This window comes from Typha angustifolia, chromosome 7 (genome assembly GCF_048772165.1).
Source record: "Typha angustifolia cultivar Huaian chromosome 7, ASM4877216v1, whole genome shotgun sequence".
NCBI classification, from domain to species: Eukaryota; Viridiplantae; Streptophyta; class Magnoliopsida; order Poales; family Typhaceae; genus Typha; species Typha angustifolia.
Window position 1 is genome coordinate 3,777,419 of NC_133245.1, and position 27,241 is coordinate 3,804,659.

Genomic DNA, 27,241 nt, shown 5'->3' on the forward strand with positions numbered 1-27,241 from the left:
TATTATAATTTTGTTTTTATATTACACTTTTACTCTTTCTGCAATGCAATGCCCATCTAGTTAGTTTTCTTGACACCTCCTTGCAAGTCTAAGTAAACTAGCTTCTAGTTCCCTTTCTTCTTCCATAAAAGTGAAAAAGTGGGCTGGCCAATAGGGTAAAAGTTTCAACTTATAGTTGACATTTAATGTGTTAGAAATAAATAAATCAGATAGTTTTGTCTGATGTCAAACATATGAGGAGTCAAGGATTCATGAAAAGCTCTCAAACAAATGCAATACAATAGACATGCTTGACCAAGGTCACTTCCTCGTGAAGAAACTATAGATTATTGATCAAAATTACTTCCATAGAAAGGGTGACAGAGAGGATGATATATACTGCTGCTTCGATCTTTTCATTAATGACAAAGGGGATTGGAATTTGCTTACAGAGATGTCAGAGCTCAAAATGCCGAGAAGATGGTCAAAAAAATGTCATGTCACTCTCATCTCCAGCTGAAAATATTCTCTCCCTCAAAATTTTTGTAACCCAGTTTGCTGCGAATATTCTCTCCCCCAAGTGTGCAATAAATCAAGATAGGGAACTACGCTGGGATAAAAGGACCAAGAGGTCTTGGATTTGTCTGAAGAGGTCTAATTAAAGGGAAAATAGCATCTGGTTAACGTGTCTTAATCTTGGTTTAGTCTAGCTAATGAGGATCGGACATCATGGCGGTCATCGAAACCCGTCCGCGGGTGGCCCACGGCCATGTGCGGCCACAAGGGGCAAATTTAGTTCCCGGAATAGAGAACTCACATTAAGAAATGCATTAGGGTTCCACACGAAGGAATTGTTAACTTATTAATGAGTAAGATACTCAAATCTTTAATCATGTATGATGGAATAATGCTAATTCTTTTTATATATATAAAAATTCCTTTCTAAGTAGAAGGGTGGAGGAGGAAAGGGGCTCTATATATGGGGTATGTGAAGGCAAAGTTGTCTAGCCAAATGCCAGCCAAATGCACAAGTGGAAACATGCCACAGAGGTTCCAAAAATTAGGAGAGGAGGCCAGCAACTAACTTAAAGATGCTTCTGGTGCTTGCTACCACCTACAACCACACAAAGTACTACAATAATGTAATCTTCAAGAGAATCTTACTTAGGATATGCATATTATTGTTTAAGAAAAGTAGTTGACTCTAAAACTTAAAACATTCGATAATTCATGACTAATGAGCTAGTGATAAATATTAGATAATAAGATGTGCAGCTTACCACATGTTATCAGACCGATAACGATAGATATGAGGTTGGCCAATAAATTTAGTTTTGCACACTATAACCTAACATTAGATGTTGTCTCGTAGTTGGCGTGGTAACAAGTCAAATACTAACGCGTATCTAACTTATTCATCAATCATTTATGATTAACATCAAGATTTTTAAAAATTTATAAGGGAAAAAAATCAAATAGATGTGAAATAAAGTAATAGCTTTTAAAATGTATGGACAGCGTTAGTTTTGGATAGAAAAATCTGACAGTCGTAACTGAGTCAAAATTTTAGGATGGCACGATACAGAAAACAAAGTTAAAGATAAAATATTTTTTTAACGGGAGATAGAAAAATGTATTTTAACTTATAAATAATTCATCGAAACTGGTCATAAATTAGAGTTGGCGTATGGCTTTTCAACCGTTGGAAGGACCAGGAGAGGGACCATGAATGTGAGCTAAAAGAGATGCCCTACTTTGTCCGAAAAGGATACGAGACTCCCAACTTGCAACCAGAGGAAGCCTAGCCTTACACCACTCTTTAACGTGGACTACTTCCTTCCATCCAGCCAAGCGAAGTGCTCTAATAATAATCGATTATTCTTGTCGTCTAAGATATTTTACTAGTTATAAGGACACAACAAAAGACTCGTAGCAAATAACTATGATTGCTGAATAATAGGCAGAGAGATGTAGAGATAACATGACACATGATGGCATGAACTAGTGTCTTGCTTTTGAAATGGCCCACGTAATAATCAATCATGGAAGGACTTCCCCCCCCCCTCTCCTCCTCCATTGATTAGCCCAAGAAAGATGGAGGGTTTGGAGAAGGGAGAGAAAGGAACATTGCTAGACAAACTCATCAATATTCCCGCTGCTTTGATAGGGAGACAATGGAACACCCAACCACATTAATATCATCAACTTCAAGCTCCATATAACTCACTAACCCTACATGCTTAGACATTAGAGTACAAACACATGTACACAGCTAAAGGGAATCTGGACCATTTTATTCCCTTTAATTAAGATGCAATCATCATTGTACCTCAGTGATTAAAAAATTAAGCCTAATTATATGACTAATATATTAAAGAAGACTAACCTCTTATAATTAGCTTCCGAGCTTATTATCTATAACACAAATATAATGTTTGGATTCTTGGGGTGTTAGGGTCTAATTCTCTTGTGGGTCATTTAAAGCAGCAGTCATGGGTTGGTTTTCAGTACGTACGCTATGGCTTTGTCCTCTGCAATGGGAGAATGAATACCTTCATGTCAACCTTTACCCCTAAAATCATCAAACAAAAGTTCTGAAATAATGCAGTCTAAAGATTCATGTTCTTCTGGCACTATATATAAATATATAGTCCCAAAATAATTCTTTTTTACTGTTTGAGAAAGTGGAAAGAAAGCCAAACATATGGAAGCTTTACGATTTTATTAGAGAAAGAAGAGAATCTATGCCATCCATTTCTCCACTTTTGACTCTCCTTTTTCTTTTCCAGGTTTAAGACTGGCATAATGCTTATTAGGGTAAATTACAGTTCACTCCTTATTAGTGGTTTGGTCCGATTTGAATTTATTCTTATGTATTTTAAATTGAAGCAATTAAATTCTTTATATTCCACATCAGGTTTGTAATTATTAGTCAGTCGATGATAACGAGAATAAAGAAGATTTAAATCAACTCGACAAAAATATTTTTTGATTTGAATATGATAGATTATAGTATATTATTTATATCAATTCCAATATTTGTAAATTTAAAGAACAGAGAGATAAGTTAAAATAGGATCGATCATAATTATTTTCCAAGAGGAGTTTTTTTATATATATATTTTTTAAACACGGTTTAAGGAACACAATTAGGCATCGCTGAGTTCCAATACGCCGCGGAGTACGCTTTCGTCGACAGTCCTCCGCCACAGCAACCAATCATATAGAAACAAGAACTCGGTCCCCCAGCCTAAGAGCCAATCCTACTCTTCCAAGCAATTAAGAAGATTTGAATTTAAAATTTGAAAAAAAAAGGAAAACAAAATTTAAATAAAGAAGAAGAAGTCAATTGGTCCGAACAATGAACCCCGCGATGCGCCGCTTTTCGTGTCGGCTGCTCGCCACATGATATCCCATTACATGTCAATTACTTAAATGCCCTCAGTTATCCATATAATTATCAACGTAAGAGCTTAGGATCAGTATTAATCGCCACTAGTCCCTAAGATTACTTAAATACCCTCGATAGTCCTCGTTATGTCCAGAATGCCTCTGTCCACGTTACGATACGGTAGCTACCTACGTACTGTACTCTTTTCTTTGCAGATAATTATTATCTTTCTATATATTATATTTTTTGCCCGTCTATGTTGTGAAATATCTTATGATCTTAACAATGTTAGCAATCTAAAGTCTTTATGCACAAATTAAATATCAGCTAAATAATTAGATTTGCTTGCATTGATAGCTGTTATATGCACCAAACTACCACTGATCTACCTCCCTGAATAGTTTTCAAACTAACCTATTTCTCTTGTTATTAGTTTCGGCGAAAGGTCTCTTTTACAAAAAGAAATAGAAAAAGGGTTCTTGTGATAAAACTCTATTGGTATGGGAAGAGGCTACTATTGGGCTGGGCCGAGATCACTTAGACTCTTTATAGCTCCCAATATATTTTATGCATACATTAACAACTCAATACTAAGTCTCATTGTATGGGAACCACCTTTCTCCTGATCGGTGGAAAATTAATACCAAATGGCTCTTTTGGGAACAAAGAGAAAATTAGAGGTGCAGGCTTCATAGTTTGACAAGTTCAGGGGCACGTCTGAGACGATGGCAATCAAAGAAGCTGTTCTATTTGGTCAGCTGTTCAAAAGGTGTTACTGAGCAGCTTGGTTGGTAGAAGTTACCGTTGAAGACATAAAATTTCTTACTTATAATTATTAAAATTATAAAGTTTACTATATTTTTAGAGAGACTAACCGTCATATTGGTTGAATTTTGTTAATTTTAGTAGAACTATCGATTACGGTTATACTTGAGACAGAAGTTTTTCTTATAAAATAGATTTTATAAGCATGGAAGTTAGCTTACAAAATCTTTCCTTTTGTTAAAAAAAAAAAGACAAACAAAACAATATAATACAACTACTATCCAAAAGCTGAACTTTTTATTCTAAACACCTAACAAACCACCACCTTCAATAGAGTTATATTTTTCCCAGCACATAGCACAATTGAGAGTTCCAAAACCAAGCCTTAATAATTGGAGTTAGCAGGAGGTTTGATAGGTTATGAACAGCTCAATGCGATTCAAAATAGGATTGATTCATGATGTTTTGGCAAAGGAAATATTAATGCTACACTTTTCTAGGAATTCATCTATACTAAGGAAATATGTTTATTTATATATATTGATTATTTATAATTTAATTGATATTATTTTACATTCGTTGAAATTATGCAACACTAATCTAATACTCTATAATTTTGTTTCCAATAAAAAATTTTAAATTCAACATTTAATTTGATCAAATATAATTTAAAAAAAAGTACCGACCGGACAACTTCAGAATTAAGTCTTCGAAGTAAACTTGATAAAATTGAGCTAAATGAGAGGAAGATAAATTATAATTTCCCAAATCTACTCTAAGAATTACGGTTCGTGGCATCTACTTCTCGCACAGCAAAAATTATATAGAAATAATTTAAACAGCGGGAAAATATTTAGGTTAAAAACTCGTCACCGTTAGCAGTCACCGGTCACCAGTCACCGGTCGTTGCAGGTTTGGGCGTCGTCGATCCCAAGAACTCGGGCAAGTTTGTCGGGCTTTGGGCTAGTTTGGGCAGCGCTACTTGTTATCTGTATAGAGTCTTGTGTTCTTAGTCCCTGCCCTCTTTCTTCCCCGAATAGGATGCCTAAAACCCTAGAAAGGGGTTTAAAGTCCAGCCTCCTTATTCTATCCAAGAAGCATTTTAGCTCTATCCCCGTTCTTGATGCCTCTTCCCACTTCTCGTCCGCTGCATCTTCAGACCGTAATCCTAACCCTCGCTTGGGTGGCTTCGTAGAAGAAGAAGAAAGGAGCGACCTTGATGATTTAAACGCATCGGGTGTAGCTTTTGGAGGAAAAGGTATGTGTTTGCGTTCCGGAGATCCAACCCCACCTCGCCAATTTGGAGATATAGATGTTCTTTATGAAGAAGGCGATTCCGATGAGGAAGACGGCGATGATCGTAATGACGGTGACGAGTTTGGGGTGTTGGATTTATTTGATCAGAATGCCAAACCGAAGGAAGAAGTCGAGAAGGACAGAGAAGAAGAAGAAGAAGAAGAAGAAAACGTAACGGATGAATCGAGAAACCCCTTGGTTAAAGAAACTTGCAGATTGATCGGGCTCCGCCATGCGTGGAATCCGAAGCTGGAATCCCAGCTGCGGCACTTGTTGAGAAGCCTCAAACCCCGGCAAGTATGCGCCGTCCTCCGTGCACAGCATGATGAGCGTGTCTCTGTGAGCGTCTTTCACTGGGCTGATCGGCAATGGAGGTACCGGCACGCCCCCGAGGTGTATGACACTATGCTTGAGTCACTCAGCAAGACGAAGCTGTGTGAGGCCGCGAGACGAATCCTAAGGTTGATGATACGGCGGGGGATTAGTCGGCGACCAGAGGTGTTTGGGTACTTGATGGTCTCATATAGCCGAGCTGGCAAGTTACGGACTGCGATGAGGGTGTTGAATTTGATGCAGAAGGACGGGTGCGGGCCAAATTTGTCAGTTTGCAATGCTGCAATCCATGTGCTAGTGATGGCCAATCGGTTGGAGAAGGCATTGCAGTTCTTGGATAGGATGCAGAGGGTGGGGATTAGTCCGAACGTTATCACGTATAATTGCCTCATAAAAGGGTTCTGTGATGTCCGCCGTGTTGAGGATGCTTTGGAGATGATTCGAGAGATGCCTACGAAGGGTTGCTCTCCTGACAAGATTAGTTACTACACGGTGATGTGTGTTTTATGCAAGGAGAAAAGAGTTGCAGAGGTTAGGGATATGTTGGAGAAAATGAAATTGGAGGCAAATTTGCTTCCTGATCAGGTTACTTACAATACGCTGATACATGTGTTCTCCAAGCATGGACATGCAGATGAAGCACTTGAGTTTCTAAGGGAATCAGAGAGCAGAGGTTTTCGTGTCGATGAGGTTGGGTACAGTGCAGTTGTGCATTCTTTTTGTCAAGATGGGAGGTTGGAGGAGGCAAAAGGGCTTGTTGGTGAGATGTTCTCTAAGGGCTGTTATCCTGATGTGGTGACATACAGTGCGGTCGTAAATGGGTTTTGCCGAATAGGAAAAATTGAACAGGCAAGAAAGATGCTGAAACATATGCATAAGAATGGTTGCAAGCCAAACACTGTTACATACACTGCATTATTGAACGGGTTGTGCAGAATTGGGAACTCATTGGAGGCATGGGAAATGCTAAATAAGAGTGAGGAAGAATGGTGGACTCCAAGTGCTATTACATATAGTGTTGTCATGCATGGACTGAGGAGAGAGGGAAAATTGAAAGAAGCTTGTGATTTGGTGATGCAAATGCTAAGAAATGGTTTCCGTCCAACAATAGTCGAGATTAATTTACTGATTCATGCACTCTGTCGAGAGAGAAAGTCAGGAGAAGCAAAAAAATTTATGGAGGAATGTCAAAGCAATGGCTGTCCTATTAATGTGGTAAATTTTACCACCGTAATTCATGGATTTTGTCAGGAGGGGGATTTGGAGTCTGCACTATCTTTGCTGGATGACATGTATCTGAGCAACAGACATCCTGATGTTGTAACTTATACAGTTGTTGTTGATGCTTTGGGAAAGAAAGGTAGAATTGAAGAAGCAACAGAACTTGTAAAAAAGATGCTTCATAGGGGATTGGTTCCCACACCTGTTACATATAGGACAGTCATACACAGGTACTGCGAGAAGGATAAGGTGGAAGAGTTACTCCAGTTGCTAGAGAAGATGCTACTGAAGCAGGAGTTTAGAACTGCATACAATCAGGCCATTGAGAAGCTTTGTGGACTCGGAAAACTTGACGACGCATATAAAATCTTGGGGAAAGTTTTGAGAACAGCCTCAAAAGCAGATGCACAGACATGTCACAGATTGATGGAGAGTTTTCTGAAGAAAGGTCTTCCATTGCAATCTTATAAAGTAGCCTGCAGAATGTTTCAGAGGAACTTAATTCCTGATATTAAGTTATGTCAGAAGGTTAATGACAGGCTGCTCTCAGATGGACACACAAATGACGCAGGAAAGCTTATGATTAAGTTTGTTGAGAGAGGGATTCTCTTGCCTCAAGATCAGTAGAATTTATTTATGTCCGAGTCTTACTGGATAGTTGTTTCTTACATATGTTGAATCAGATGCTTGGAGAATTACATGTTTCAAATAGCAACTTGAGGGTGGATAACACTATAGATGAATGCTCAGCATTTTTGTGCATGAAATGGTACACTACTTTGAGTATTATCATCCATGATGGAGCAACACCAATGAGCAGGTTTGTATTTATGTTCTTTCCCGACGTACAAGAAGTACAGTAGTTAATATATCATAGCCTAAGGGAAACTTTATGAACATTGTATTATTATCTCTCTGCCATTCCATTATTTTGGACCATATATAATCTGTTCCTCTATTGGATTGGCACTACTACCTCCTTGCTCCGAAACCTGATATCAATACTGCCAGTTGTATTGAGTCGTAAAAATTAATACATATGTTTAGGAAATACACCAACTTGCTGAAGTACTTTCTCATTATTTTCACCTTGCAACTTTTTTCAAAATTTTATCATAGAATTTGTAGTCTAATTCCTTAAAGACATATTCTCTTATGGTAGAAGTATTACATTAATAATGACATATGTTTTACATGCATGACATGATATGAAAATAACCAAGATATATAGAACTGAACACGAGTGAGTTTGCTTGGTCATATTCAGCTTTGTTTATTTCAACCTTCGGCTCATATTATCTCATCTCCTAAATCAACTTCTGGACATTGAGCAGAATGTTTTAGTCAAACAAGTTGATCATGAACGTTGAGCAGGATTGACAGCCCGATGTGAAGGTTGAGAGTTGTTTTCTGTTTGTATGAACTTAAATTGCACTATTAGTTCATGTGTAACTCAGTACATGAATAATGATTACAGTTAACACTTTTTACTATCTTTTCTAGAGGTTCCTTTTTTGTTTTTTAATGGAACTTTTCCAGAGGTATTTGGTCATTCTATTACGCCTGACCTAGCAGATGTACTTGCAATAGACTTTAGCTCTGTCCTTCCTTTGAAATAATCTGAATTTCCAACTCAGATGTCATGCTCCTATAATTCCCCTTTTGTCTTCTAATTTTGGTGGCAGCCTGGCAGGTTGATTAAGTACCCAACACTTTATTACCAACATACGCACATATGCTAACTGCTGAGATAGCGGCGAGCAAGCTTCTCAGCAATAGTTTCCTCACCTTCCTCGTAGTCAAGGTATCGTCACCTCATGTTGAATATATTGATAATACTTGTTTAACACAGTATGAAGGGCAGCAAATTGCAGCTGCTACCGCTGTAATCCTTGAAGCTGTTTGACAGCATTTAATGCATTTGTGTTGAGCACATTGTAATTTGCCACAAGATGCATGAATTTTGCCTTATCTGTCGGTGTACTAATTTGAATATGCGTGTTGCTTCCCGTGTCAGAAATATCTACCCTCGCACTGGTGGCTTCTATGAAGAGACTTGACGACTGGATTCCGATGTCCAAGGCTTGGTTACGTTGCGGCGAGAACACCGACTCGTTCCTATGGTAACCTTGCTGAACTTTTTCATCAGTTATCTTTCACAATAACGGGAAGAGGCACCTTCATCCCATGGGAAGCAACGTTCTGCGGGGATTTCTCAATGCTCGTTCTTCTGTAGGTGAACATTCCTGGGCACCTGGGCACCATGGAAATCCACTGAACGTGCCACTGGAATTAGAGAGCGTGTTAAGGTTTTTTTTTCTATTCTTTTTTTTCCTTTGATTCAATCGAGACACCTCAGTTGTAGGTAGAGCTGTATGAGGGCTTCATTTTGAACGCATTATGCATTTATTTTATTGGAAAAGCATGTAGCTTCTGAATTTTGTTGCAGCTAAGTTACAAGGCCAAGAAGGCATACTATCAGTTGAAATCATTGACCGAACGAAAAGATATAGTTGGAAAAAAAATAAATGGAAGTAGAAACAAGAAGCATGAGAAACTTCTTCAGTTTCTCAAATCCATAATTTAACAATACAATGAATGTGATGGGTACTGACAACATTATACGGGTTTCAAACACAGTCCGAAGCATGTTAGTCTCAGTTAACAACATAATGTTCTCTCTTTTAGGATACAAACCAATGCCAATACCTGCTAAAGAGCGTCTTGACAAGTCTCTACTCGTCTCTCTTACATACGTAAAGAAAGAAAGAAAAATAAAATAAAATTACATATGCTATCTCGCCCTTTTGGTTTGAGCTGCTGCTATAAATATAGCGTCTTCCCGCCAGAACCCCAGCTCACAAACCTGGCTGTAAGACAAGTTAGTACCACCTTTGCGTTCTTTCGTGAGCAAAGGTTCCATATAAAATTAGAGAATGAAAATTACGAGTCCAAAGAGCCTACAACAGATAAAATTTACTTTCAAACTAATAAAATCCTTGTTTCATATTTGAGAATTAGTATTGTTCTCTAGACACAAAAATTAATCCATACTATTTGACACGTGAGACTCTCCCCTGCAAACTCCATATACTCTGCTAGTGGTGATACAGCTAAAGATAGGAGAACTATTTCACGTTTAAGGTACAGCCAAATTTTAGATAACAAGTTTGTACCTAATATTGACAATAGAATTCAGACGTGGTATTGTTTTCAATCAGTTAGCTGACAGACCTTGGAAACAAAATCCCTTGTAGAAAGAAAAGAGTGGACAGGTGCTTGTTACTTTTGTAATGCTCTAGTCTAGGCAAGATTGGACGATAATCTCAAATATGAGTTAAAACATCATTACCTACCAACATAATTAAGTCTCAAATCAGTGCTTGCCATGGCTTTTACTTGCAGAGTGGCGTGCCACAAGTTTGTGGTTAGGAGTTACATGATCATCCTGCACATGTGAAAAAGCTTGCATGAATCAATAGGATGAGAAATCTGGGTTTCATCGAACATTCAAAAATTGATACTTATCAAGAATATGGAGAATAAATCTAGTCTCTAGTACCAGGCAAAGATACTATTGCCACAACCTTATAAAAGTACAATTTACAAGAATAAGGAAATTTGACAGGCAAACAGAAACTCGTGCATAGAGTAAGAAAGTTGCCCTAGTATGAATCTGTGTGTACTGACTCATCATAGACTCCTTACATAAGGAAATTCAGTGCATGGAAGCATTCTTACACTATATGCTTGTTATAATGAATGAAAATAAGTTCTCATCTTGGTCAAACTGATATCTTTAGATCCTCTGATCTCATTCAGTAGAAAGAAGTCATAGACAGATAGACACAACAAGATGGTTTACTTAGAACAAATCATGGAAACTTTAAACAGCAACACATGGAAAAATTAGTATGCCAACAGTCTAGCAAAATGAAAAAGGAGAGCTAAGCCATACGTGCATCTAATCAAGCACTTTCCAACATAACTAACAATGGCAGGAAAGAGCACTTCCACCCAATAAATGGCCTTCACTCCTCCTATTAGAATTCTCATTGTATATTCACACATGGTGCCCTCCCAATTTGGGTCGATCCTTCTAACTACTGTGACATTCTTCTTCTACCCTCCCCCCCTCCCATGCTAGCAAGCTAATGATCCAGCTACTCCAACCAACATTTGCATAACCTTACAATAATTCACTGGTATCTTGGTACTGAGAACAGTCTTTTTCTCTTAAGAAGTGCCTAACAGGTTAGAGGCCAATGAAAGAAATCATCTGATCTCTTTATCCCAATCCTGTAAAGAGAATGTAACAATAAAATAATCAAGGCATATACCTTGTACAGAGAAGCAGCAGACTCGGACCGCATTATCTGATTTGGAACATGACCAAGAGATTGCATAGTATCCAGGGCATCCAATGTAAGTTGCCAACCACAAATAGCTACTGAACTGCTTGAACTAGAACCACTATCACTGTTACAACCAGCAGCAGCAACATTTCCATTTACCCAAGGACAATAACTGTTGTGATGCTTAATGGGATCAAATTCTCCAACGTCCTTTTCATAGTCGTTTTCTCCATTCGCTGTCCCTGTTGGAAAAATATAAATTTTCATTAGCTGTGAAAAGAGAATCAAACAAAAATAAAAAACAAAAACAAAATCATGGATCCCAGTTTTGACTGATCTTGAGATGGATTGGCCAAAACAGATCAAGATTGCCCATAGCCAATTCCGATATTAACCTGAAACCAATATGGTGGTGGCTGGTTTCAATCTAGGATCGATCAGATTTAGTCGTATCGATCGAAACTAGTTGAAATAGATTTTTAAAAAGATTGAAGTTGGATATAAATAGATTAGATCTAGAGAACATCAGTAATTGATGTCCCCTACTGCCTTCTTTTTAAGTTTTTAATTTTTGCTTTCTATCTTTTACATTCTTCTCCCACCTCACACTTCACCAAGCTCATCCAGCGTCAATCTAACGATCTTTTCTAGCTAGTCCATACTTTGGTGAACTTAGAGTAAAAGTTTTTTTTTCATCTCTTTTTTTCTCATCCACTAACTCTTTTTTTTTTAACTGCCACAAAACAACAATAAAGAGAAATAGAGATCTCTCTCTTTATTTCCCTTTTGTAGTGGTAATTTATAAGCATAAAAATTTATTGTTCTAACTCAATTCATGGTCTTGAATGAATATTTTTTTTAGACTTCATATGTGAGTAATTTTTATTATTCTTATTTTTATCACTTTTTTCTAAATATTCTTCTGTATTTTACATAATAAAAAATAGTTTGATCCGATATACTTGCCCAATATAATCAATACATATTATTTCTTTTAGCAGCAGATCCCGAATTTCGGAACCTTTGACCAAAAAAAATCTAGAATGTCTGCTAAGTCACACATCAACGCAAGCCAACAAAATTTTGGGATATGTGAACAGTCATGAACTAGCTTAATGATGCAACTTCTTTTGAAAGATATATCATTAAAAGGCAACACAGGCACAAGATAACTGAAACATGCATTGGATGTATCTTCTGATAATGGTCAGTATACTAATTTGTCAAATTCCAAATATATCTATGACAAGATTGAGATTATCTCTAAGAGAGATAGATATGGTACCTATTCCATTTCCAGGGTCATAATCTGACACCAAATCGGCAGCAGATTCTTTGCCAGTTTGGGTCACTTCTTCCTTGGATGCTTCATACCCGGAATGTATTACTGCATTGCAAGAAAGTGAAGGATGGACGCTGCTATCATGACCCAGAGCATGGCTAACTTTTTTACCACTTTCAACAGAATCAGCTTTAGCTGAACCACAAACTTTTGAACCACTGTCAGCTCTGCCTATTGATTGAGACACCATGTCTTGGCTATCACCATGAGGATCCTCTCGACCGACTTCTTCTGGGACAAATTCATCCATTAATCCAGGTCCTGGAACTGATTCACCAGTTTGCCCCAGATTCTCGGTGACTTCAGTGACTGGTTCTGCATCACCAACAATACTCTCTGTTCTATGCACAGAAACATCAACCCCATGGATTTCAGCTTCATGACTTGCACCCATACCAACACTCCCTCCACTAATGCCTAAGCTAAAACGGTCCCTGGCATGAGCAGTAGCAGTATCTGCATTGAGAACTTCTTCCCCCTCGTTAGTACTGCTGCCACCCATTTCTCTGGCAACACTTCCAGCAGCAGGTTGTAAGCACGTGCTTTGCTGTACTTGATTGCTATAGTTGAAATCCAAGGCATCATTCATGTCGAGGTTCCTATGCATGCTGGGAGAGGGTAAATGAACATCATCAACATCTCCTGGATAGTTCTCAACACTTTCCATTGAATCTTCCTCCCCATTATGACAAATAGTATCCATTGCAATGACAGAGGATGCCCTGGCAGAATCTCTAGTAGATGGGAAGCTTGCATGGCCAACAGCTACTTCATTCTCTTCTTTGAAAGTATCAACTCTGTTAACATCTATATCAATATCAAAGCACAAATTGCGACTGGGACCAGCACCAGAAGAATCTATCCTACATGGTGGACAGTAGGTATCAAAGATATCAAACCCACGAGCACGTTTTGCTGGGCCATCTGAATCCTCCATGCCACCATCAACTTCATCACCATCACGGTCAATAACAGTCCCTTCAACACTGTCAGCCTGCTGAATCCTGTCTTGTGGCCTGTCAACTGTGCTCCCACCTTCCTCCAGATTACGTTTCCTAGAGCTTGGACCACGTGACTCGTATGAAGCTGCACGATCACCAACCTCACTTCCAGTAGGCTGTCCTATCATTAGATCTCTCCCCATGCCTCCGTCACCAAAATGTTCAGACATTGCTGGCATATCACATTGAGTTGATGGTAATCCGCCAGCCATTGTCAAATTCAAATCAACAGCAGCATTTGATAGTGATTTCCCCTCATCATTTGTTGCTTCCTGATCACGACCTTCAACCTGCTCCTTTTCCATGCCATCAGCAGCAACCCATCCATTGACTCCACTAGCTGCACTTACCCCACGCGTCAACTTTTTGCCTGCATCAGGAGTGTCGATGTTGTTTGGGCCAAACCGAGCAGGACGGGGCACTGTGCGGAAATCCCAAATTCTTACAGTAGTTCCACATAAGCTGCAATCCAGTAAAGGAGACCTCCTATTGTACCTTGGTTCTCTAATAAACCTTTTTCTTTCCCCTGTATCTTTTTTAACTGAAGCAGAAAATGCATTCTTACTAAGTCCAGGGAGGTGCGACTGAAGTTGGTTCCCTGTAGGGCCAATAGAACATGCATTTCTAGCTGATTGTGTCGAGTTTTCTTCATAGTCTTGGACATCTGGAAGCCATCTAGGCTCCCATCCACAAAGGCTTATAAGCTTTTGTGCCTATTCAAATTACATGAAACAATTTATAAAGGAACAAAAAAAACAGAACGTACAAGTAAAAGACTGAATCTGTGATCAAGCAATGAAGTAATCACTATAGCAGCTAGAAAGCATCAAGAGATGATAGAACATCATACATGAGAATAGCTACAAATGGCATCCTCTCTGGAGAATTCTATTCCCAGTGTGCTATCTGCTTTGCAGCCTAATTCGCCAGATAAAAATGTTTGTGGTTGTGACAGAAGGCGTTCAATTTGAGTGCTCCTTGTGAGCCTCATACTTTCAATAGCAGATGAAGCTATCACTGGAAGAGAGGTGAACTGCAAGAGTCCATCACACCGATCTTTATAACCCCCAATAAGTGCTGACGGAGGAGTCGGTGGGAACTGCACCAAGCTGTCAGCACAGCTATTTCCTTTCCAAGGACAAGTCACCTTATGTCCTGAATTAAGCTGACCAGCAAAAGCTTCCCCAGCATGATCAGCTACCACGACAAGTTCAATAATTAAGAGCTGGAATGTTTTAGTATTTACAAATAGTTGCAGTGAAAGAAGTCAGTAGAATAATATTTCCTAAAATAGATAGCATGACCTCGATACAATTAGGCCAATGCTAACTATCTTATTTTGTATTTACAAGGCATCAGAATTCTCAGGAAACACACTACATCATTCGATGTCTTTAAAGCTTTCATTCGTATATTTCTTTGAAGCATAACTTTGCCTTTCCAAATTGATGAACTCTAGTTCCTTTTGAAACTTACTTTCATTATATACAAATAACTAAATGCAATCCCATCATTCTAGTATCAAATTATACCTTCAGCAGGTGTCCAGGAAGATACTGCGATGAATGTAAGTTGTGCACCACATGACTCGCATTCAATTATGTCCGTATCAATATTCATCCAACCTCTCTTTGCACAAGCCAGTGAACTAGCTGTCTGCAGATATTATATATTAATGCTTTTAGGCCAAAAGCAAACAAACAGAAAGAAATAGCTGACAATATGCATTAATGGAAAGGTGGAAACTCAAGACTATTTGGACATGCATCTGTCAAAAATAAAATATGCTTCGGTGTTGTGTATTGGAGATCAAAGGAGAAATAATTTTATTTAAAAAATAAGTGTAGCGCTTAGAGCTTTAGAGCCTGCCACTGCAGAACTGGAACTAGTTTTGCAAGTAAAGAATCAGGATTAATGAAGTTGGAGGCAAGAAACAGAATTGAAAGAATCAATTAGAAATAAAGAAAAAAAATAAAAATTGTAACTTCATCATATGATTAGACAAAGAAGTTTTTCATAATTACCTTTTTCTGCAGCTTTAGGCATTAGAAATAGCAAACAAAATCTTGCATACCAAATGCTTATAAGTCATCAAAATTGCATCCCAGATCAAAACATATAGGACTTTCAGATAGAATCATGATGACTATTCATGGGAACTAAAAGCTAAAGAGACAACAATAAATCAAGAGAATGTTGGGACAGAAGATATGTTTGCTTCCATCCTCATATCTTTATAGAAGGCCATCCTTGCATTACAAAGAAACACTAAAGAAGGTAGAAAACATAAAAGGAGTGTCTAACAGCTATTCATAGCAATACTCTCCGTCAAATAACAATCACACGAACTGCAGGTGCATAATAAATCCTATTAACTAGGTAAAGAACTTATTATGAAGTATCCATGAGTCATCTAACCTACCATTGATTGTTAAATAAAGCATAACCAAGCTACAACTAGAGTACGTATTTATCATGTAATCAAAGGTGACAGACTAAATTTTGGTCTAATAAAAGATAATCAGTGTTTACCTTTGGTTTTGCAAACCAATTTGATGGCTTAAATGTGGCAAGGCGGCGAAGCAAGTCTCCCCGTTCCCATGGTCTGCATGAAGGTTGTGAGGATCCCAAAGTTGAGCTACCAGCATTTGTGCTTAAGGAAGTCCGAGGGGGGCGGGGTCCAACACAAGAAAAAGAACCTGCTTTGGAGCCTTGTGCACTACCAAGCCAATCTATGCTGGCTGCATTAGTAGCTGCAGCAGGTGAGGAAGCTCCAGCAGAACTGACACGCAGATTCAGAATTTAGCAAGCTCAATGTAAGAATGAAAAAAAAAAGACAAATCATGCATTTGACGATTGGAGAAAAGTTCAGTAATAGCCATTATTCTTCTCATAAGTAGTAAACACTAAAAGCCAGTGTATTGAAAAGCGGCCGCAGGTGGCAGATGACCGCCTAGCGCCAAGGCAGCCTAACTTTTTAATATATAAAATATAATTATATGTGATATATATTATATTAACATAGCATCTATAAATTTTTTTAATAGTAATTTACAACCATGACAACAAAAAATCACAAATTAACTATAGGTTAATCCATATATATATATATGGAACACGACAATTTATCTCACTATTTCTCCTCTTTACATTGAGAACCCACGATGCTTTGAAAAAAGAAGTGATGGGTTCTGAAAGCAGAGAGAGAGAAAAAAAAAATGGATTCCCAACTTAGAAAGAGACTCCTCTCTACATTGGAAACCCCCACAATGTTTTGAAAAGAGAAGTGGTGAGTTCCCAAAGCAAAGAGAGAGAAAAGGAGAAATGGGTTCCCAAAGCAGAAAGAGAGCAAAGAAGAGGAAGAAGAAGAGGAAGAATGGCAACCTACCCGCCATTAACAGGCCACCTAGTTGCATGGTGGGGCGGCTGGCTTGCCGCCCCGCCATGGTGGCTGCCTTTGAAAACAATGCTAAAACCTGATGAAAAATATTGGATTAAGGTGTATCACAACACAAAGAATGCAAATCAAGGCTGCTTGTAAGAAATTTCAATTCCCTAGTGCTTATAAGAAAAATCGCATTATAAATTATTTCCCTAGTGTTTTACCTATATCTTCTGTTTTAGTAATACACCTTAATTATGATATTTCTTGCATCCTCCGTATCTTTCTCTTTAAATGAAACATACTTTTTCCCTCTAGATAGTGAAATTTGGTTTTATTCTAATTTTTCCTTGACATTCACCACCATCAGGGCACCCACTTGTCAAATATTAAGTTCAACTGGACAGTCATTTTTCATCCATGAAGAATAAAACTAAAAGATAGTAGTGCTAAAATCTTATGAATCTAACAAAAATATTGAAGAGCTAGAATTAAACAAAAAGATAGGTAAGTTAACCCAAAACTACACAATGGTGGAGAACAAGATGGTCTCAAATGATGACAATAAGAGTAACGGAAAATGTCAAACACACACACACACATTCTTATTTAGTAAGAATCAAATCTCTGCACATATAAGACCCGCTCTTTTTTACTTTGCCCTACACTTGAAACTAGCAGCCTATCAGTAATACCAGATTGTTGTAGCTAGAAACAAGAAGCCAAGTCTTAAAGTTGCGCCCTTTCAACAGAACCTTCTCAGATATCCACATCAAGTGTGTCCTACACATGATTATTTATTTGATGGCAATGAATTTGAAGAATAAATGCATAACCCAGTAATCCACACTAATCAGGAAACAAGACGTAAACCTCCGGAACATGTCTGGTCTAACTTAACTTGGTCAGAGAATTTAAGAACCGGGAAATAAGAGATGAAATAATTTGACGAGGAGTCATGATTGTATTTGAAGCATACGACAAGAATTAAGGCCTCTTGGAGCATGCTAAAATACATGTAATAGTAAAAGTCAATTAATTCTAATTGACAGTATGGCTATATATTTGTGGGAATAAATATTCCCAAATATACCAACTTCATAAGGTTATGGCAATTCAGGCTAGCAGACTGAGTTGTATTCACATTCTTCAACATTTGTTGTGGACAACTCTGAAAAATTACAAATCTCAATGTTAGGAGACCAATTGGCAAAGAAAAACACTGTGCTCCAATCAAACGTTCAAAGTGCTCTTGGATCATCAATCAAGTAGTCAACATTGCCATACACATTCAAAGATGAAATTTTTATGAAAGGCTACTATTATAAGAACCTAGATTAAAAAAAAATGGCATGGTCAGTACTGCAATATGTAAAAGCTTCAAAGAGAGGTAGATCGTCAAGTTCCGATAAATAATTAACTCCCTACTTAATACCTAGCCATCGATGTAATTAGACAAAAAGAAATCAAAGAAGGAAACCTCGTTTAAGCCCTATAACCTGCTCCATTTACCCACACTCCCTACCATTCACCTCCAATGTTCGGAACCTGACAAATCCTAAAACCCTGGTCAAATCAAAGCCTTTCCTTCCGAACTTCGACGCAATCGAAATCACTCGGACTCCCCACCCACCACTCATGATTCATGACCTAGTGACCTCCAACTCTAGGGTTTTGCTTCAACAAGTCGCGTAAAACGAAACAGTATATCTCCAGAATCCAAGCAAACAGCCACAAGAGATCAAGAAATTGTTTCTTGCAAAATCGAGCAACCAAACTCACAAAAAAAATTTTGGCGTATATATATATATATATATATAGAGAGAGAGAGAGAGAGAGAGAGAGAGAGAGAGAGAGAGAGAGAGAGTTGATACCTCGCCGCTGGAGTCTGAGGAGGGGAAGAAGACCTCGCGAGCGCGAAGGGCTCCGCCGTACCCGAGCTTATTACCTCTTCTCGCATCTCTCTCTCTCTCTCTCTTTCTCTCTCTCTCTCTAAAAAGGGGGAAAATCCCTTTACTCCGCTCCTCCTTGGGCTCCTTTATACAGCGGGAGGAAGAGATGCCGATCAGCGCTAAATTGCGCCCCTGGTGCGCTCTACGCACTGGCGACTCGATCAACGTCCAGTACATCCCTTCGCGATCTGGACCGTCGGATTTGCGGGCCCGGTCTGGCCTTAACGCGTCAATTGTCATCTGCTCCGGAGGTTGGACTCGCCCACAGTATTGATCAGTTGTAAAAGATCCCATCCGTTGGATTAGCTTTCTTGTTACCTTGATGATCATGGGTAATTTTTGGTGATGGGAGGGAGACCTCCGTGGTTCTCGGAGATATTACTGACCGTCCGATTAGAATTTTTCCCAGAGGTGACCATCGATGAGGTAATGATTGGACGACAACTTTAATGAAAAATATCTTAAATTACGAAAATTCCTTTCTCCCATGTGTTAATAAAAATTATTTAAATAATTATTTTTTCTTCTAAAATAAAAGTGGAATAGCCCTACAAGACCTAGAGTTAATCACGTGACACTCAAATATTATTTTTTTAATTAAAAATTTTAATGAATAAATAATGGAAAATTTATTTCAAATGCTTTTCATAATTACGGGGTCAATATGTTAGAAAGATGAAAAACAAATGATCAAATCTGTGTAGAAATAGGCAAGAGGTAAGACGGATCTAAATATAATTATCCCTAATCAATCATGTTAGTTTGGGTCTCAAATGATTAGATTGGCATAACTCTTTGTTTGGTTTATTATTTAACATCAAGTTAGCTGAAAGTTTCTGGATATTTAATGTTGGATTATCTAGAGTGTATTGCATTTTGATGTAAGCATGAACAATTCCAAAAAAAAAAATTCAACAAAAAGTAGTATGGATAACTATAATTTACCACACAACACAAGAAGTAATGAAGATAAGGAGCAAATCTTAATGCAATTATGATGGTATTACCAGAAAGCTGATAAGGTCTTATTAGTACTATTATCACTACATTTCTTTACTTCTCACTATCACTTCATAGCATCCAGGACTTGATAAATGGCACTCTTTGCACAAATATAAGACGACATATACTATCTACATGGTATCAAGCTTAAGCTTGCACCTCTAGAGTAAGTGTTTAAAATTGCGAAAGGCCGCATAACATCTGTAAAGCTGGCTGTCTCACCAAGTAGAACAAGAACAACATCCAGCATATCTGCAAGTTCTTCAATGGTCCATAATAAAGATATTCTGCTTTGAACCTCATGCAAAGCATTTTTGTGAGTGGAAAGCTAACTCCCATTGGCTTCATTGGCTTCATTGGCTTCATTGGCTTCCTCCTTTGACTTCCAGATGATATCTTTCAGGCCCGTGGAAATATTATTGTAAAACTGAAATGGTAATAGTAAGCAAGAACAACTTGAGCAAAGTCTGTAAAACGGATATAAACAAGAAAATTCTAGAAGAGATCCCGTCAATTCACCTTGTGAAATTCAAGTGTGTCTCCCTTAGACTTACGAAGCTCCACCATGGATAATGAAGGTGCTACTTCAAATACCTATGGGTGAACATACAACAAAGCTCAGAAAATAATTATATCTATACGTGAATTTATGAAGTACACAGGGGAGTATAGGAACTAGTACCTCTGTTGCAATGGCTAGCTGTCCTTTCCTCCCATGTTTTTCTCCTTGAAGTTTTAGCTAATAGCACAAAACTCTTACTATTAGTTGCATAAAAGGAGCACCAATAAATAATTCAGAGAAAAAAAATATTCTGGAATAGAACACAAGTGCAAAAGAGGTAAGAGAGAGATCATTGTCAAACTGTAAAAAAATAATTACAAAAAAAATCGAGAACACAGAGAGAGACGCTGAAAGGTGCTAATTTATGTGTAATATTTATGTAAACTTAACAGATGAATCGTATTCTTCACTATAAATATACTGTTGAAACTAGAGCTAGACTACAATGATAGTGAACAAGACCTTATAATTGTTTTTCTCTATGTTAAATCCCAGAGGAGCGGCTGCTGCTTCAATTTTTGAGAGTATCTCACTTGCAGGAAGTCTCGATGTAAATCTTGTTTCCCGTTTAACAAGGCCCTGAACAACATGCCAGTAGCTTAGATTGACAAAAAAATCAAATCCACTTAGTTGAATACAAAACATAGTAACATGATGGTAGCCAATATATCCCAATAAAGAAATGGAAAAAGAAAAAGAATTCCCAGGCCAATTGAGAGTTGAGATGAATATTCTTTTGTTCATAATCAAGTGCCCATGAAATATAGATATGCTTCAAAAAGATAAGGTAGCTGCAATGTTTTAAGAAAGAACAAAACTAGAGACTAATTTTAATGCTGAAGTTACCATTTGCTTCTCGAAGAGAGTACCAAGATTGAGACCTTGAGAAGTTGAAATAAGCTCAAAAGCATTCATCAAAGAAGGCCCTTCTTCTCGTCTCTCGATGACAAGATTCACAGTCCCCTATATATAGAAAAAGAATTGTTCAAACTGTTAGTTACCGAATGTTAGAAGCTTCTACTGGGAAAAGAAATATTTAAAATTTACCCCAGATTCATTGAAAATTGCATTGACATCATCAAGGTTAACATCTGGTATTTCAAAACAAGGAGGTTGATATCCCTTCTTAAACCATTCATTTTCAATGACTTGAGAGATAGAAATTCGCTGCAAATGGCTCAAATTCAGTATTATTCTATAAGTTGTTTACAATCATAAGAACAAAATGCTAAGATTTGTCTAATTAAATTTACACTGCTCAGTGTAATTGAAACAGCACAACTTACAGTCTGTGGATTGGGATCCAAGATCTTTTTGATAAGTTTCTTGGCACTTGTCGAAAACCAAGAGGGGCAAGAAAACTCTGCTTTAAAGATCTGCATCCAGCTTCAGTCAAGTCAGCAGGCATCTTTTCTCATAACTATATCCAGTTAATTATGCAACCAATATATCAATAAAACATTTCTTTGCACAAAATCTCACCTTTTTGTAAAGGGACATAAGATTTGAATCTTCAAAAGGCAAGTATCCTGCCATAAGGACAAAAAGAATTACCCCACAAGACCATAGATCTGCCTTTGCCCCATCATAACCTTTGTTGTTAATAACCTAACCAAAGATTGAACCAACATCTCAGAAGAAACCACAAATCTGAAAACAGCAGTAGTGAAAATACCAAAGGCATGATTGGCACGCTTTAATACAGACAAAAGAACGAAAGTTACCTCAGGTGCAACATAATTCGGGGTACCACATGTTGTATGGAGCAACCCATCCTCCTGGAGGGACCAAAATAAGACATTGAATAATGTAATACAAGTAAATATTTGCTCAAACTTATTACTTCAGGAAATTCCCAGAAATCAACAAACAGCGGCAAGAATGATACTTGAACAATTAATAACAATGCAGTATATCAAAAGAAATCAAAATAATGTTCAGTTTGAAGTTCCTATGCGATGAAAAGAAGAAATAGCAAGAAAGAAGTTGCAAGCATGGAATTTCACCAGGACTAACCTACTCGATCCATAGATACATAAAAAGTATCTTTATCAAATGAAGTCCTTATACTTACATGAAGTTGCTGAGGTAATGCACTTAGACCAAAATCTGACACTTTAAGAACCCCACTCGCATCCAGCAACAGATTTTCTGGCTGTTAACAAAACCTTGTTAGAAGATAGAACCTACTCTAACTTAATATGTACTTAGATCTGAGATTTACAAAAGTAGCATATCTAATAAGATAATTATGCTACTATATATTGGGAAGATTTTTATCTTGTTTCACCTTTAGATCTCTGTGAAAGACACCTCTGCTATGACAGTAGTCCACAGCATTGATTAGCTGTTGAAAATATTTCCTCGCCTCATCCTCCTTCAGTCTTCCACGAGAAGCCTAATGTGAAAAAAAAATGGTATTAGGAACAACTGAGAGAAATATGCCGCTCTACCACCTGCAAACTAGAAAAGGCATAATTGAACCGAAATGCAAACAAGGCCTTACAATTTTGTCAAAGAGTTCTCCTCCAGTCACAAACTCCAACACTATATATATCTTCGTCTTGCTGGCCATCACCTACGCAAGAAATGCAATCATTAAGAGAGCAACCCCTGGAAGAAATTATAGGCAACAAATTCTACAGTAACATGCAAGTTGAAGCTTGTCGCATCATCTTCCGTTTACAATTTACACAGTGGCAGAGTATTAAACAAGACATATAAGACAGAAAAGGTACAACAAAAATCATAACAGATAGAAAAAGGCACAGCAAAAGTCATCCACTTAATGCACAGCTCGTAAAGCCAATTTTTACAAACAAAGAACTCTGCATGACCTATAAATATGATCAACATCACATGACATAACAGCCAAAGGAACTTCATGAATGTGCAATATGAAAACAACTTCAATGCCTCACCTCATACATACGAATGACATTAGGGTGCTTGATCAGCTTCATTGTTGAAATTTCACGTTTTATCTACAGCATATATGAAGATGTCAAACAATCTAGCGAGACAAAAAATTAAATTAAATAGCCATCCAATGCTTTGAAAAATCAGCGCAGATATTAAATAAACAAAGTAAATGATAATTAATACAGAAAACTTCTGATATATCTTCTGAGCAAGATTCTCATCATGCTCAATAGCAAAGTAAGCGCGAAAAAGGTGCAATAGAATATGCTCTTGTGAAAAATATATCAAACAATAAATAAACAAAAACAACTTAGCTGCTCTCAAAATGAGATACGAACCACAAAGATAATATGTCTTAACGGATGATTCTTCACACCTGTCTTATTTGTAGAGCAACTAAGTATTACAAATCAGATCTAGAATAAGTCGTTCGTAAGAAAATTATAAAATTTTAATGGGTGATAGCCTCACATGTTTGGGTTCTTTTGGTTTTGGTTTGAGTAGAAGTTATGCCTAAAACTGTGAGGAAAGTTTAGGATCGGCTGAAACAGATCATCCGATGCTGCGACAATCATCGGAGAGTGACGGATGGCCGTGGGATGATGGAGGTCGGTCGTAGGGTAGGAGTGGCTCATGGAGGAAGATGATTGCTAGGATTTAGTAGCTTGAAAGAATTCTAGGATTAAAATCTACTCCTAAAAAAGTAAAAACAATCTAACTGCTACAAATAAACGATAAACAGTAAATGCAATATAAATAATTAGTTAAACTCAATATTCATTTTACCATTTCATGATCTCCAAATAATAATGATCACCATTATAGGAGTAGAAACATAGCAGGTCAGATCTAACTCAACCTACTGGCTACTGGGCATATATATGTGGATTATCTACTTTAATTCAAATCTAAAAGTAATAAGTAAAAGCAGCCAACTAAATTTAACTCGACTCAACCTGACTGATTTGACTCTTATTGTCGGATTCCAACACTAGGACAATTCGATGGCCTCATTTTAGTGCCATAAGAAATCAGGCAAAACAACGAAGGATCCCACGAGTCCATACACTGCCCTTAACAATATAACTGCATATCCCACCACCAACAAGAACAAGGGTTATGCCATGACAACCCATAGTTGGCTAGGTCTATCTATCTTTTCGTAATCAGTATCAAGCCTGTAGGAGGAGGGCTACATCAAAGTATCTCAACAGCTAGCATAGATCTTTTTCTCGAGACAACTATGAAATAATCCTGATAGGTCATGGCTCCTAAATTTGCAGACGTAACAATTTGCAGAGCATTGAAGTCTTGGCAATAATGTTGTTTGCACAGACATGTAATTGGAAAAAGGATCACCAGAGAAAGAGAAACTCGCAAAAAGTGGACATTTTGTTTATAAAAGAATAGACTTTCAAGTTCAATGCAACCTGTTCATAAAAAAAACAGAAATAGAAAACAAAAAAGGGGTTGAGTAAAAGAAAGATATAGTGATCTTATGAACAATATCTTGCAGCTGGTATAAGAGACGAACTAAGAACAGAAGCATCAGAAAATGGATAGTAAAAAACTCTGATCAGATTTGGGCTTCTGATCTATTTCTGCATCAGAAATGATCATGTTACAGAGGATGAAGTAATCAAATCCAAAAGCTAATTCTAAAGATCCGTCTTTATCCTTTTGCTTGGACCAAATACTGAATTATCATCCATTCCTTCTCCAATTCAAGCACGCAATAGAAAAAAAAAACCATCGAAATCGTCATGAACTGCGGAAAATAAAGCATATAACCACAAAAAGAGAAACTAAACGAACCTGGCCAATCATCTTGTGACGCAGGACCTTCTCCTTGTCAAGGATCTTGATGGCAACATTCTCTCCCGTCTCCACGTTCCTCGCGAACTTGACCTTGGCGAAGGTCCCCTCCCCGAGTGTCCTCCCGAGCTCGTACTTTCCCACCCTTGTCCTCGGTCCCATCGCGCTCATCTTTCCCCCTCTTCTCGAATCCCCCAATCCACCTCAACACCTCAGCTTCTCTTCTTCTTGCACGGCTGCCACACCTGCGACTTCTCCACTTTCATCCCTCCCCCTCCTCCTCTCTTCACGTCCTCGTCCAATCCCCAACCCTAGCGGGATCCAAGAACGCAAGGGAGAGAAAAAGAAAGAGGCAGATAAAGAAAATGAGAGCTTCTTTTTTTTACTTTTCTTTTTGGAAACGGGAGTGAGCAGAGGAAGAAGAAGGAAGGCGTCGGGTGCGACGATGGATGAGAATTCCTCGGTCGTGCGGGTCCCACGAAAGGGAGTAGAAGACGGACACGTGTGCAGTAAAACCAATCGGCGTTCGTGGAAATTATGTTGCTACTCAGGGCTCTGCACGGAATCCGTTTCGCGAACCTCGGATTCGTAGTGGATTGGGCGTCAAACGTTAGGAAGGCGGCTGGCCGGGTTCCCGCATAGAAGAGGACTGAGATTTCTCTTCTCTAGTATTTTATTTTATTTTATTTTATTTTATTTTATTTTATTTTATTTTCTTCGCCTTTCCTTGTGAGAAGACGAGAGATATCTCTAGTCATGGTAGAAATTTTCGAACTTCTTTAACCAAATTAGCCCTCTTTTAAACTTAATTTACCGAATCAAAAAAAAAAATATATATATATATATGAATCGATACAGCATTTTACTTCGAAAATAAAACTCTAAATAATTTAATATTTAAATAATGGATTATTAAACAGGACCACTATTGCGATTGCTAGACCCTCCTCGATAACAGTCAAACATTACGATTGGCATCAAAAAATTTCGACCTCACAAATAAAGATTATATTATAGAGTTGTCTGTCTGATAGTTATCAAGTCACCTACGGTTTTAAAAACTTCAAACTGATTAAAGATAGAGTTAACCATCTCATTAACTAAAGTACAACTAAATTTTTAGAGCGCAGGCTCCTAAATAGATGCCAGGAGAGAACATTAATCATTGTAACCCTTTCCAATGGAATAAACTAAACTATTGCCCCAATAGTTTAGCGCTAATTAATAAGTCAAATTCCAGTAATCACATGTCCGAGTGTTTGAAGTTTGAACCGGATAAAATAATCTATCCTAGTTTTATAGTATTAATAATTCAATTATTCAAACCCCCTATTCGTATCTTATCACGCGGCTTGAACATCGTAAGGCGAATAAGTGCATATATTCTATTGCATTATTAGTAAACACCTTCACCGGATGCTCCAAAAATTAGCATGCGGTTGTCTCCGCATGCCATAAATTGCAAAACGACAAAAGAGTGGCATTATTATGCAAATAAGATATTTATTTCCCCTAAACAAACACCGTGTTTCGGTAATTTTATGATTAAGACCTCCGTCTTTTGAGCTATTTATAATGAGACATCTCTTTTTTTAACTTTAATTTTTATAATTTAAACTAATTATTATAATAAAATTATGAGCGCTTCTTTCGGTTTGACAAAGAGTTAAAATCCTCAAAATTATAATATAGGAATGCAAAAAATTTAAAAGATATTATCGGTTTAATAAGTAATTATTATTTTTAAATATATTCTTGCATATTATTTTTTTTATAATTATTATCTTAATAAATTATCAAATAAAAGATATATATATCCTTAACTGAGAGTAATGTATATATATCAGAATAAAGATGTTGATGTCTTTTTATAATTAACTTGATGAAAGTTTAATTAAATTTTATCTCGTTGATTATTTTTTA

At 37.5% G+C, this 27,241-nt stretch overlaps 2 protein-coding genes across 4 annotated transcripts; one reads left to right on the plus strand and one right to left on the minus strand.

Moving 5' to 3' along the window:
* The first annotated feature begins 5,021 nt into the window (after positions 1-5,021).
* Positions 5,022-9,855, plus strand: LOC140763626 (uncharacterized). 3 transcript variants are annotated; one of them, XM_073101905.1, is made up of 4 exons: positions 5,022-7,805; positions 8,671-8,789; positions 9,003-9,108; positions 9,222-9,855. In XM_073101905.1, the coding sequence occupies exon 1, from the start codon at positions 5,177-5,179 to the stop codon at positions 7,610-7,612; it is 2,436 nt and encodes an 811-aa protein (XP_072958006.1). In that variant the 5' UTR covers positions 5,022-5,176; the 3' UTR covers positions 7,613-7,805; positions 8,671-8,789; positions 9,003-9,108; positions 9,222-9,855. The 3 variants fall into 3 exon arrangements, with proteins under 3 accessions (XP_072958006.1, XP_072958004.1, XP_072958005.1); XM_073101903.1 differs by having other exon boundaries at positions 9,003-9,855; XM_073101904.1 differs by having other exon boundaries at positions 8,679-8,789; positions 9,003-9,855.
* LOC140762134 (uncharacterized) lies at positions 9,587-25,916 on the minus strand. The gene is made up of 23 exons (XM_073099750.1): positions 25,319-25,916; positions 23,503-23,565; positions 23,088-23,159; positions 22,872-22,979; positions 22,656-22,736; positions 22,306-22,359; positions 22,064-22,189; positions 21,868-21,957; positions 21,629-21,748; positions 21,428-21,544; positions 21,044-21,160; positions 20,702-20,758; positions 20,539-20,613; positions 20,353-20,446; positions 20,211-20,271; positions 18,940-19,101; positions 16,216-16,465; positions 15,216-15,339; positions 14,534-14,880; positions 12,626-14,396; positions 11,326-11,582; positions 10,342-10,433; positions 9,587-9,855 (listed from the first exon to the last, which is right to left on the minus strand). The coding sequence occupies exons 1-22, from the start codon at positions 25,487-25,489 to the stop codon at positions 10,362-10,364; spliced, it is 4,389 nt and encodes a 1,462-aa protein (XP_072955851.1). The 5' UTR covers positions 25,490-25,916; the 3' UTR covers positions 9,587-9,855; positions 10,342-10,361.
* Positions 25,917-27,241: the final 1,325 nt, after the last annotated feature.

What these genes read in the sequence shown, in the direction of transcription:
- LOC140763626 (XM_073101903.1), top strand. Translation starts at nt 5,177, where the DNA reads ATGCCTAAAACCCTAGAAAGGGGTTTAAAGTCCAGCCTCCTTATTCTA.
- LOC140762134 (XM_073099750.1), bottom strand. Translation starts at nt 25,489, where the DNA reads ATGAGCGCGATGGGACCGAGGACAAGGGTGGGAAAGTACGAGCTCGGG. An exon ending in GTCACAAGATGATTGGCCAG is followed by an intron (nt 23,566 to 25,318) that starts GTTCGTTTAGTT and finishes TATATGCTGTAG; the next exon opens with ATAAAACGTGAAATTTCAAC. An exon ending in CTCTCTTCGAGAAGCAAATG is followed by an intron (nt 21,161 to 21,427) that starts GTAACTTCAGCA and finishes CATGTTGTTCAG; the next exon opens with GGCCTTGTTAAACGGGAAAC.